The sequence below is a fragment of the Diorhabda carinulata genome, chromosome X (genome assembly GCF_026250575.1).
Source record: "Diorhabda carinulata isolate Delta chromosome X, icDioCari1.1, whole genome shotgun sequence".
Lineage (NCBI taxonomy): Eukaryota > Metazoa > Arthropoda > Insecta > Coleoptera > Chrysomelidae > Diorhabda > Diorhabda carinulata.
Window position 1 is genome coordinate 12,068,229 of NC_079472.1, and position 14,408 is coordinate 12,082,636.

At 32.1% G+C, this 14,408-nt stretch overlaps 1 protein-coding gene across 1 annotated transcript; it reads left to right on the forward strand.

The window, feature by feature from the left end:
* The first annotated feature begins 11,183 nt into the window (after positions 1-11,183).
* Positions 11,184-12,553, forward strand: LOC130901698 (facilitated trehalose transporter Tret1-like). Its single transcript, XM_057813237.1, has one exon. It carries the CDS (start codon positions 11,201-11,203, stop codon positions 12,500-12,502), a length of 1,302 nt encoding a protein of 433 aa, XP_057669220.1. The 5' UTR covers positions 11,184-11,200; the 3' UTR covers positions 12,503-12,553.
* Positions 12,554-14,408: the final 1,855 nt, after the last annotated feature.

Sequence of the window (14,408 nt, forward strand, 5' to 3'; positions counted from 1 at the left end):
ATTTTTTTAAATAGAATCACCCGGTTTTTTTCTATTTTTATGCATTCAGGTGTAAAAAATGAGGTGATTTCATTTATATTTTCCTATATCTAAATCGTTATCCAGAAAATTTTTAAAATGTCTCGTTCTCAATAAAAGAATAAATAAAATTTAGACCCCACCTGCATGTCTAAAAATTTACATAATACATTGAATATCTGGATAACGCTAAGGTTTAGATATAGGTATAAATGAATTTGCCTTATTTTTCACCCCTGAATACATTAAAATAAAAAAAAAACCCGGTAGTTCTATTTAAAAAAATAAAGAAACTTGATATTTATAAAGTTAAAGTTTGACCACTTTTTATACACACCCTGTATGAAAAGAAAGATTTTTAAAAATAGATTCAAATACGTCCGACTTTGCTAAAAGTAACCGAACAGAAACCATTTCCATATCTTTAAGGATATCCTCGTAAAAAAATAATTTATAAGGGTGTGCAACGATCAAATTTTTTACAAAAAAATTAATAACTCAAAAAGTATGCATTTTTCGAAAAAAGTTTTTAGACAAAAGTATACTAAAATTTCACGTAGATTTCAAAAATGTATTAATATACAGGGCGTTCTATTGAAAATAAAAAGATCGTATCCGAAAACCCAAACGAAGAAAGTTTCGTGGGACACAAAAACCTTCATACAGAAAATAGACAACAGTTCATGGAGATGAAAGGTTTAAGTCTAACTCTCCACCAACATATGTCAAAAGCAATATTGATTCTTGATGCTCTTCGACCCTATGATTGTCTACAATACCCGTTAGTATTTACAGCATATGAATGTTTTTGGTTTAATATCTAGTCGTTAGCTTCGGTGTAACTAGACATATATACAATGAAGGCATATTAGAAGTAAGGGATAGCTACTTCAATTGTTTTGTATTGAAATTCTAATAATCACTTTCCAGAAAATGACATATCAAACAAACGATTATTCATCTTGACAATTGACATTGACAGTTATGACACATTTTTATTAAACTAACGCCACGATTGGTAAGTATCAGAACCAATTTTGATGCAAGTTGACTTTCTTATTGGTTATAATGAGAAGTATAAGAAAGTAGGATTTGAAATAAACTACGAAAAAACAAATCCAGCAATAACATACGACATTCATTAAAGTAATAAGAAATAAAAACCCCCTATTAAATTAGGTTATATATATAAATGAATGAAAGGGTTAAAGGGCTTTGATAAAAACCTCAAGCCGATTGCAGACATGCTGACAAAACCCAAATCCGAATCCTAAATGGCAGTATTTGAATACAACATAGGCGGCGTAACTAAGAAACCGTCCCACAGGTATATAACGAATAGATTTTCCTTTCTAATTACCACTCCAACAAAAGCGGTCTCTTTTGATTTAAACTGATTAATAAGTACGTCGTGGTAGCTCGGTGGTATCCTTTCATAACTAGACAGGATATACTGGGATGTACCTTTTCCGATTTCGTTCAATTTATCTTACGAACAATGAAGTTACGTTTACGAGGGTCTAAGAAAACATAAAGAAACACACGTTTATTTAATTCTATAAACTACTTCGAGATAACCGTATAATAAATGAAAAAAAACTACGAAATTAAGTAAATCAGTCACGTGGAAGCAAAACCAAGAAATATGATTTACCTACACTTGATAGACACTTCGTTGGATTCTTTGTGGTTATTTATGTGGGGGTAGGGATTTATTAGCTTCAGCCCTGATAGAGGAAATACTCCTCTGCAGATCTTGAGTTGTTTTAAAGGTTGTGAACTGTATTATCCCCTATCGAGGACCATTTAGTTAGTGATGCGCTTCACCTGGTCACATCAAAACCACAGAAAACCTTCAGCACCGACGATCTCTACGAGTGGTGATTTCCTAGAGGGTTTTATCTAAAGACTATGGTGGATAGGGAAGTTTCCTCTTGCGGTTTGAGGAAAGGGGCCGTCAAGTAGTGATCCAGGGGGTTTGGAAAATATTTTCGGCAGAGATATTTTTTGATTCATGATACAAATCACACAACAAGCTTGGAAGTCATTTAGACGGTACGGAATTGGAAGTGTGTCAATATTGGCATAAATGGCAGCTTGAAGGGAAGTATTTGTGGAAGGACTGCTTGCAAGTCTAGATTGCGGTTATGACATAACCGAAAAGTGTCGTTTTTACTTTCGCTTTACTGTTTTTTGGTATTAGAACATTTGGTGATTGCTTCTTTTAACTCTGAAGCTTTGTTTTGGGGTCTTACTGAACAAATCAACTACCATAACCTTGGTAATTGAAGTGGCATCATTCTAGAAGGTGAAAACAGTAACAGGATGCAAAAGCTGATTGCTCGCGATGTGTGGACGCAATAATTTAACCATTTTTTGGATTCTAGATAGAACTAACATAATATAGACCCATCTGTGGTTGTATAAGAACCAGAGATTGTCGTTTCCACTTTCGCTTTACTGTTTTTTGGTATTAGATCATTTGGTGATTGCTACTTTTGACTCTGAAGCTTTGTTTTGGGGTTGTACTGAGAAAATCGTCTTCCAGTACCTTGGTAATTGAAGTGGTATCATTCTAGAAGGTGAAAACATTAACAGGATGCAAATGCTCGCGATGTGTGGACTTACTGACTTGCCTATTTTTTGGATTCTAGAAAGGAGGAACTCCTGATAGACCCACCTGTGGTTATAAAATAACCAGAGAGAGTTGTTTCCACTTTCTCTTTACTGTTTTTTGGTATTGGATCATTTGGAAATAGCTACTTTTGATTTTGGAGCTATGTTTGGACGTCGTAGTGAAAAAACAATCACCCTTGACTAGTAATAATGCAAACTAGCAGCAATTAGAAGTTATATCTGCTTCTTTTAAATAATTTTTGGACAGATCTTCCTCATCTTTAGGCTTTCATGGTCTATCGGCTCTCTTTGATCATTTTGTGGCAACGAAATACTCATACATGGTTTGTATAATCATCAAAATACACTTTTAAATCTTTACTACTGGTTTTAATTCGATTTTTAACATTTTTACGACGAACCTAGTTATATGAAACAAACAACCAGGACAAAACTAATGATTGCAAGTGAATGAAAAGTTCATGTATGGTTAGAGCAGGTTTACCACATTATATGGTGGATTTTAGTTATACCTACTAGTTTAATTAATCAAATTATCAATTAGATATTAATGGGGAAAAACGTGTATCTCTGTTTACATTTATTGAGAAAATAAACGTCTTATGAATGACAGTTCGATTATCACTATCATCGTCTAATTACACGTAAACGCGATCATGTAGACGGTAATGAAAGCCGCGTATAGAGGCTCTTCCGGTGCTCTAACTTATATTTACCACGCCTTCTTTTCATTATTGTCATTTATTATCAATTTAAACCCGCGGAGCGCAAAAATTTAATAGTATACAATTTGTTTTACATTCGGGTTCAGTTTCTTCTTCTTTTTTTTATGAACTAGTGAATTGCGTGACGTTGGTATCGTGTGTTGAAGAACCGTCATTAATGACACGGTAGCTCGAGTGGGAGATATTGATGAATTAACAGTTTGATAAGTGAACGAAAACCATCGAAATATAGAAAGTTTATTCGGAGGTTTAGTACGCAGATTTATGTGAAATTTCAACTAAAATTATAACGGAAATTGACAATATCATAAAAAAATCATGTATGAATATGATAAGAGCGAAATCTATACTATTTAAGCCCAATTTAATAGTTGTAAAAATGGCGTCTGCTCAATTGAAAGCGTTTGGTGTTATATCGGGTGCCGCCATGTTGGCGAAATAACGAAAATGATAAATATATGGAATGAAAATACTTCTGAAGAGCTGCAAAGAAAATTTTATCACACAGCTGAGGTATAATTAGCTTGTCCAGATGAGGAAGATGCTGTTTGATTAACTGACTTCCTTTGTATCGAATGAAACAACGATGGTTGTACAACAAATCGTGTTGAATACAACCCTGTATTCAGCAAGACTTGTTGGTGCAAGATGTGGACTGAAAACAAAATCCTATCAGATTATTTAGAAAATTGATGTCAAAAATAAGTCCAAATATTAAAATCAACGGTTGTTTCTATGAATAAATCGTTACTGGAAATGGATGGAAGATGAATTAATCGAAAACTATTTATTTTTCATTATTCCGTTCAATTTTGAACAAATCGCAAGTTCCATGGTTAAAAATCTTGACCATAATTGAACCATCTACATGCTTGATTGTTGGAACTACACAGTTTTTTCTTGGGCACTGCTTCGAACGTAAATTTTGAACCGGATAGTTTCAACAGTCAACAGAATGTTTTTTTAAATATTTTTCAGTCTAATTTCGATGGGTAACGGCCCACTGCAACCGTTTTTTCTCGTTCTGTAGCCTTAGCAAAGGCTTTCGAACGGCGATATGACCATACATGTTTTGTTTCAACGCGGATTTTGCCAGAAAAAATGTATTTTTAGTATCTAACTCATATCTTTATTAACTACAAAATTTTTTATATAAAATTTTTAGAAAAATGCATGTATGCATATGCATTATTCACTTTATCCATCATTTTGTCTTCAAGTGAAAAAAAAATGCGAAAATGCACGAGGATTGATACAGAATTGCGAAAACATACCCGAAGAACTTAAAAAATTTATCACAAATGACGATCTTTTATAATTAAAAACACAGCGGGATAACGAACAACCCCCCATGATAAACGATACGAGAAAAGAAGATGTAGAACACCCTTATAACCACCACGCTTGTCATTCGTCCAACTACAATTTCTAGAAAATCGACAACTATCGAATTACCACGGTAATAATGGCTAATATCAAACCGCCGACCATTGAAATTCTCCACTTTCGAACAATGGCAACAATGCTAACTAACAATTGACGATCGTATGTACCATAAAATTATACTGATATTTGATATCAATCGCGGCAAGCTGTGTTCGGTATAGGTAAAATCCAGCGGCGTACCTGGGGTTTTTATTTTCTTAGTAAAATCTATTGGTAGCACATAAATCACTAGACGAAAAGAATATATTGACGTATCACGTTTGTTCATTTCAATCAGTGATAATTATCGAGTACTAGACTTGTTGATCACTTGATAAAAAGAATATACAGGGTTTTAAGACGATATCAGAACTTATATTTAAGTATATGATAATTATCTAGAACATTTTCGATATGTAATATTGTAAGATTTAAAATTTATACGAGCAGTTTCCGATATATTAAAATCAATCTGTCTACTTTGCTTTTTCTTTCGGGTAGTTTAATTTATGTGGTGAAATGTCCCCTCCATTTTGTATATTTCCTATGTCATAAAATAATAAGTACGCAGATGTTAAATAACAATAGCTACCCCCTGTATAAATATATAGGCGATTACGTTACGGCCAATGGAAAGGTGGTTGTAAAGGACAATGGGCGGCCATATTGGAAGGTCAGGGGATGTGTCTTGACATAGTATCCACAGGTAAAGTGATACGTGGCACACGTGTTGGGTATATATACAAGGTGAATATACAAATATCGTATTAAAAACATTATTATCAACTTTAGGAAAAAAAGTTATTCTTAATAAAAGATTGTGAATATTTTAAACAATAGAACGTGATGGAAATTTTCCAATTTTTTTCAATCGTATACGAGGTATGTTGAAAAATATGATTTTTATTAAAGAGTAAAGTACCTTTATTTTCAAAAAATACGGATAATTTTTATTTGAAAAAGTTGTTCAAAATTTGGAAATATAACAAAATATGGAATTTCATCAATTTATAATCAAAATAATTTTTTTTAATTTTTCACTATTTTCAATAAACCTCGTATAAACATATTTTTTTCAATATAAATGAGTTTATTTACTTTATTTTAGTTATATTCATATTTTTTCATAACATTTTCCGTTATATTTGAATATCTATAAAAGTATTTAACTTTTAATTGAAATACGTATTTTTTGACAAACCTCGTAAAACTACTAAAAAATTTTTATATCAAATTTTTGCGTATTAGTTTTTAGAACATTTTATCACAATAACTTTTTTTTCTAAAATTAATAATAAAAAAATTATACATATGAATATAATTATAGTAAAAAAACTTTTTTTAAATTTTTGTATTTTTGAAAATCCTCTAAAATGTGCCTGTACATGTATATTCCATGGGGTAAGCGATATTAGTTGATGGCATACGTAGTAGAAAGGAAATAGAAGAAGAAAAATAAGGAAATCAATATCAACATTATGTCCAAATGACTGAATCCCATGGAAATTAGAAAAGTGAAACGTGAGGCAGCCATCAGCGTAAGCGCAAGATGTTCTTGTATTCTCCACGCGAATACCCTCTTTTAACCACAGGACCGGATTCAAACAATTTGATTATAGAAAAAAAAGAATTTACAATATGTGTTAGTTCATGCAATCACAAAGTGTATTGAAACTGATTGTCACGTGACAAGGGATAGAATCGAATGACATTTTTGAGAATCTTGTACATGGTTGGTGAAAATAAGACATTTTTTCGAGAAAAACTGGAGAAGTAATCGCATTTTTTGTAGAATATCCATGTTTTGTTCATTTTTTACATAAATTTTGATCATATTCGTATTCTTCAGAGAATTTCAATGATATTTGATGCTACTCGTTATTGTTTATCTTTACGAATAAAAGATGGGGGCGAGTAGGTTTTTCGACACGAAAAAATAACTTCAAGTCCGGTTCTGCTTAACAAATCCCATAAAATATGATCATATTCGTATTCTTCGGAAAATTTCGCTGACTTATAATATCTGTTTATCTTTATCAATAAACGTTGGGGGCGAGTGGGAACTTTGATACGAAACAACGCCTACAAGTCCGGTTCTGATTAATAAATAACATAAAATATGATGATATTCGTATTCTTCGGAAAATTTTGGTGAATTTTGATGCCAATTGTTATTGTTTATCTTCACGAATAAAAGTTGGGGGCGAGTGGGAACTTTGATACGAAGAAAGCCGTCAAGTCAATTTCTGCTTTATCAATTTCACAAAATTTAATCATAATCGTACTTTTTGGAGAATCGCACTCATTTTTAATGCCAGCCGATTTCTTTTATCTCTACGAATAAGAGTTGGGGGCGACTGGGAAGTTTGGTGCGAAAAAACGCCCTTTAAGTCTAGTTCTGTGCATAAATCGCAAAAAATTCAATGATATTTGTGTTATTCGGAGCATTTCCCGTATTTTACATGCAACGAAGTTGTTTTTATCTCTACAGATAACAATTGGGAGCGAGTGGGAAAGTTTATACGAAAAACACTTGTAAGTCTGGTTCTGTTCATTTATTCTAAGGAATTCAAATATATTGATTATCTCCATGGAATTCCCCGTATTTTTCATGCCACAAGTTTCCACATAAATAAGAATAAATAAGAATTGGGGGCGAGTAGAAACTTTAATACGAAAAATGCTTCTAGGTCCGGCTCCGTTCAATTATTTCAAAAAAATTTGGTCATATTCGTGTTGAGCGGAAAATTTCCCGTATTTTCCATACCAGAAATTTCTATTTACTAGTAAAAATAAGAATTGGGGGCGAGTAGAAACTTTAAAACGAAAAAACGCTTCCAAGTCCGGTTCTGCTTACTTATTTTAAAAAATTCAATCACATTTATAATTTTTAGAAAATACCCCGTATACTTCATGCCACAAGCTTTTGTTTATGTCAAAATTTTCGTTAAAAAATCCGTATATATGTAATCAGATAACGATTTTCAGATAATGACTACGGTTCGGTAAGTCGTGTCCGCAATAAAAAATACAGTTTCCCTTAATGAGTTAGTTAGTGCTAATTTATGCCTACTTTACATTTACAACCATTCCAACACCTATTATAATAAATTAAACAAGCAAAAATTAACAATTCAGCAATCAGTAAATCTTTAGAAAGTGATTTTAAACAATTTAAAAACAAATCTATCAGTTTTTACCAAGCAAAACATGTCGAAACTTCCCTTTCCGACGGTTTATTATGAAACCTATTTATTTTTGATGACGTAATGTACATTTTTATGGGTATTACACAAAAACCTACTTTTTTTTTACAGTGTAATCCCATATAATTCCACACAAAAGATTTATTTTATTAGAAAAATCGACATTTTCTTCAAACTGCTTTGTCCGACTTCTACATAAACTACGTATTGTTTGTTGCCCTTTTTATTACTCTATCCGTAAAACATAGGCGGAGGTATATGAAAAATCAATAAAGAAAAATAACGCGCCTAAATACAACAGATTACACTAAAAGAACAATCTCAAATTGCTACACTAAGAAAAATATACTTCTACCTATGCTGGATTTGTGGATATCATAGATTGCCATGTACGTACTATACAAACGTCGTTTTGAAACTGATCGAGAAGGCTATGCGAGTAGGCGTGGTTTATATGAAATACTAGGGGGGAGAACAGCGTTACGAAGGAGGAGTTTAGGCGCTATAATCTGATGCGTTCCAAGCAGCGGAAACGTGACCGATTAACGTACTTACGTAAAGGATTTTTAACCTTAAAATAGAGGTCGTTGTTGATTATATTAGTTCGTCGTTTAATTGAGAATCGGATTGTTTACGGGGGGTATGTCAGATATTCACGGTTCCCCTATATTTTATGTGATATTGGTTTTGTATGAACAGCCAACTTGATTTTACACATTATATGCGGTTTTGGTTCAAATGTTTATCGTTTTTTTTTTGTATTTATGTCTGGATATGGTGTTTTAAATGTTGCCTGCTTTGGTCATTTGACGACTGATTTAATATTATTACTCCGTGAAGAATTTCTGTATCATTTTATCGAAATTATGTAGTTATTTGTATTTAGTTAGGGGTGTGACGGTATACAGGTTTTCACAAATTGAATATAGAGATATTAGAGCGAGCTGAATCGCTAAAAAAAAGTAATATAGGTTGTATCTCGTTTATTTTGAAATAAAAAAAATTGACATTCGGTTGTATGGAAAAATCAGCGTATATTTGATCTCTACAGTTTTCTTTTATCTTTAAAAATAAGAGTTGGGGGTGAGTGGGAACTTAAAAGGAAAAAGACGTCTTTAAGATGAATTATTTTTATTTAAATTTCAAAAATTTTATCATTTTCATGTTCTCTAGGAAATTTTCTTTATTTTCAATGCCCAAAGTCTTCTTGTATCTTCACGAATAAGAAATGGGGGTGAGTGGGAAACTTAATAACAGATAAACGTCTTTAAAACCGATTCTCTTTGATGAAATTTCAAATATGTGATCATATTCCTGTTCTCTAGAGAATTTTCTTTATTTTCAATGCCCAAAGTCTTCTTGTATCTTCACGAATAAGAAATGGGGGTGAGTGGGAAACTTAGTAACAGATAAACGTCTTTAAAACCGATTCTCTTTGATGAAATTTCAAATATTTGATCATATTCCTGTTCTCTAGAGAATTTTCTTTATTTTCAATGCCCAAAGTCTTCTTGTATCTTCACGAATAAGAAATGGGGGTGAGTGGGAAACTTAATAACAGATAAACGTCTTTAAAACCGATTCTCTTTGATGAAATTTCAAATATTTGATCATATTCCTGTTCTCTAGAGAATTTTCTTTATTTTCAATGCCCAAAGTCTTCTTGTATCTTCACGAATAAGAAATGGGGGTGAGTGGGAAACTTAATAACAGATAAACGTCTTTAAAACCGATTCTCTTTGATGAAATTTCAAATATTTGATCATATTCCTGTTCTCTAGGAAATTTTCTTTATTTTCAATGCCCAAAGTCTTCTTGTATCTTCACCAATAAGAAATGGGGGTGAGTGGGAGATTTGATAACAAATAAACGTCTTTAAAACCGATTCTCTTTGATGAAATTTCGAAAATTTGATCATATTCCTGTTCTCTAAAAAATTTTCTTTATTTTCAATGTCCAAAGTCTTTTTCTATCTGCACAAATAAGAGTTGGGGGTAAGTGGGAAACTTGATACCAGATAAACGTCTTTAAAACCGATTCTCTTTGATGACATTTCAAAAATTTGATCATATTCCTGTTCTCTAAAAAATTTTCTTTATTTTCAATGTCCAAAGTCTTTTTCTATCTGCACAAATAAGAGTTGGGGGTAAGTGGGAAACTTGATACCAGATAAACGTCTTTAAAGCCGATTCCCTTTGATGAAATTTCAAAAATTTGATCATAATGCTGTTCTTCCGAAAATTTTGTTTATTTTAAATGATCAAATTCCTCATCTGTTCTCACAAATGAACGTTGGGGGTAAGTGGGAAACTTGTTAACAAATAAACGTCTTTAAAACCGATTCTTTTGAGAAATTTCAAATATTTGATCACATTCGTATTTTTTAGGAAATTTCGCGTATTTATGAAACAACGAGTTTCCATTTATATTCAAAAATAAGAGTTGGGGGAGATTGATAATGTCATTTGTTACAAGGAAGCCCCAGTAAGTCCATCTCTGTCCAATAAACAAATTTGATCGTTTGCGTATTTTCCAATAAATTCTACATATATTCCGTCGGATAAATTTTTTCTATCTGTTCAAATAAGAATAGGGGGTGAGTGGAAAACATCGCTAAAAAAGTTTATAAATCCGATTCTGTGTAATCAATGTTGAAAATTTTGACCATATTCGTATTCTCCGGAAAATTGCGCTTTTTTGATTTCACAATTTTTTATTTATCTTTAAATATAAAAGCTGGGGGAAAGTGGGAAAGTTGTTATGAGAAAGCTGTTGTAAATCTTAATAAATATGACATTAATTGAGTAATCTGAATGTTTACAAGTCCCTAATTGTTAAAAATATTTACATTCACTACATTAAATAGATTGGATGTTTTGTTGAAATTATTAGATCATTGGGAAAGAAGAATAACCTAAATACGTCAATCTACTTTTTATTTCATTGGCCTAATTCCTTAAAATATACAGTTACTGCTTCTTTACCCGAGACTAACGTCAAAATATCTCTGTTCGATCATACAGGGTTCTACATCATTTTTACCGATTCCAGAAGAATCCGGAATGATTAACTGATAGGAAAGATAATTTTACATCTAATTACAAACGTCAAAGTGAAAATTAGAAAATGTCACAGGCTGGAGACAAGTTTTCTCAATACAAAATAACAATTTTCGTGTGCATAGCAGCTATGGGTATCGGAACCGCCATCGGTTGGACTTCAAACATAACAGTAGCCCTCAAACTCGGTTACCTCAACGACATAGATATGACCGACGATGAAATATCTTGGACGGGTTCTACAATGAATCTAGGAGCTGTATTCTCATGTCTACCCGTGGGATTTCTCGTGGATAAAATCGGAAGAAAACCAACCTTACTTTGGTCCGTGATACCTTTCCTGCTAGGCTGGTTAATTATCCTGCTAGGGACTAATATGACAATAATTTATATAGGAAGATTCCTTATTGGTTTATCTTGTGGTAGTTATAGCGTCGCGGTGCCTTTGTATATAAGCGAAATAGCTCATAGTAGTATACGAGGTGCGTTAGGTACATTTTTTCAACTATTTATAACTATAGGTGTTTTTTATTGCGGGGTATTCGGATACGGTATGCCGTTTATACCGTACGTCACAACATGTTTTTGTATACCTGTTGTCGTTGGTATTATATTATATTTTCAACCGGAATCTCCGGTGTACTATCTCAAAAAAGATCGTCTGGAAAGAGCTGATGAAACTTTTTTGATATTGAGGGGAGAGCATTTCGATTTCGACGATGAAATCGATGAAATTTTAAAGGAGTTCGATGATAACATAGATATATCTTTTTGGAGTAAAATTAGTACTAAATCTATGAGGAAAAGTATGATTATATGTTTGATGTTGATGTTTTATCAACAGTTAAGTGGTTACTGCTCTGTAATGTTTTATTCCCAAGAAATTTTCAAACATTCTGGTTCTACGATCGATGATTCTTATTGTGTGATTCTTCTTCAAAGTATTCAAGTTCTGGCTACTTTTGTGTCCACTGTCACCATCGATAGATTCGGGAGGAAAGTACTACTTGTTCTATCTGGGGTTTTCATGACTATTTCTATGGGTTTTATAGGGTTGTATTATTCTTTGAAAGATCGTCGTATATTAGACGAAGATATTATTAAATTTCTAGGTTTTATGCCAGTTGTATCGTTGAATGTTTTCATCATAGCGCATTCTACGGCTTTCGGACCAATACCCTGGATAGCCGCTTCGGAATTTTTCTCTCCCACAATCAAACCCAGGTGTATAGCTTTTATTGCTAGTTTTTACTGGTTTTTAGCTTTAGTAGTCACTAAATTTCATTTTTATTTTAACAAAGATTTAGGGGCAGACGTTACTTCTTATATTTCTTGTTTTATATCGTTTACTTCTATATTTTTCGTTTATTTCGGCGTACCTGAAACGCGAGGGAAAACTTACAATGAAATACAGGATCTATTATTCACATAATGATGTATTTGTATTGTGGAAATCTTAAATTTAATAAAAATGTTCACAAAATTGAAATTTCGTCAGTTTAATCAACCAAATTGAGTGACTTACGAGAACGGTTCAAAAAGTAATTGGCCTAACGAAGAAAACACAAAAATTTTGAGAAAAAAACTTGTTTCATCAAGACAATGCACCAGCTCGCACATCCGTTATAACAATGACCAAAATTGATTAATTAAAACTTGAATTGCTACCTCATGCACCCTATTCTCCAGATTTAGCTTCCACGGATTATTTCCTGTTCCCAAACTTGGAAAAATCAATATATTCTTTTCCAAAATTCGTGTGTTTTATTTGTTGTAGACCAGTACTTTTGGGAACATCCTCGTATGTACTTTTCGAAAAAGAAATAAAATATTCCAGTACAGTTTTCTGAGAAAAGTTGGGGATTTTATGGTTTTTTTAACATAATGATGTATTTGTATTAGGTATGGAAATATCAGATTTAATAAAAATGTTCACAAAATTGAAATTTCGTCAGTTTTATCAAACAAATTGAGTGATTTACGAGAACGGTTCAAAAAGTACTTGACCCAACGAAGAAAACACAAATATTTTGGGAAAAAAGCTTATTGCAACGACCAAAATTGATGAATTAAAGTTTGAATTGCTATCTTATGCACCTTATTCGCCAGATTTAGTTTCCACGGATTATTTCCTTTTCCCAGATTCGAAAACATCAATATATTCTTCTCCAAAATTTGTGTGTTTTATTTATTGTACCAGTACTTTTGAGAACATCCTCGTATGTGCTTTTAGAAAAATATTTCAGTACAATTTTCTAAGACAAATCGAGGATTTTATGGTTTTCTTTCGGATTCTCTATAATATCAAAAAAATTCTGATTTTTTAGCGGGACGCTTGAAAATATTAATTTTTTGATATTCTCTGACCAACTTTCAAATAAAAAAAAATATAACTTAGCAATTACCTGTACTTATTTTATCGTAACCGATAAAACTGATCATATAGAATGTGTTCAAACTATTTATCTACCCTTTCCCTTACAAAAAAATCCATTACTGTAAGCTGTATAACCAAAGTGATTATAAGCAAGGTAAATGTCTTCTGGTAAAAAATAAGCATGTGAAAAATTATAATTTGCTTATTTCTTGAGACTATTTACTTTTTTGGTTCGCCCAAGCATTACCCGAAGGGCTCATAAGCTATAGAATATTGTTTTTGTCACATATATCGCAAAAACTCCCAAATTTTCACGAAACCAACGTCTACAATTCAACCAATCATCTTTTGAAGTGATTTATAAATAACTTTTCCCTACTTATTCACTTCCATCCAACACTTCTTTTATGTGACAAGACTCTCCCTGTCCATATCTGAAGATGTCTGTTGCTTTTTCGAATCAACCACTTTTTGTTCTTGATTTAACAAACTAATGGTATATTTGTATATTTTTTTCTTTTCTTTCAAGTCACAATACGTTATTTTACCTAATACTTTTGTTGAAAACCAAAATAACTAAATTAGAGCTTATTACCGACTTTTTTAAAAGACCTACTTCCATTAAATCGTTTTTTCTTGACCTTCTTTCCACTTACCCCCAAATTTAACGCTAAATAAGAGCTTCGAATCTTTTCTGTATTTTCTTTATTTGTAATAAATTCAAACTAACCCAAAACATTTAATATATATAGTTAACAATTATTTTAAATTTTTTGTATCACCCTCGTATGTATTATTCAAAAGAACATAATATGTAATTACTTGTACTATGAATAAAACAGGATAGAATATAATATGACGTATGTGGTCACTATGAATAACAATCAATTATGTAGATATCTCTCTCTTTCATTAGTCCTCTTAATCGTTCTCTCTCTTTGTAAACTATGAATGACAGATA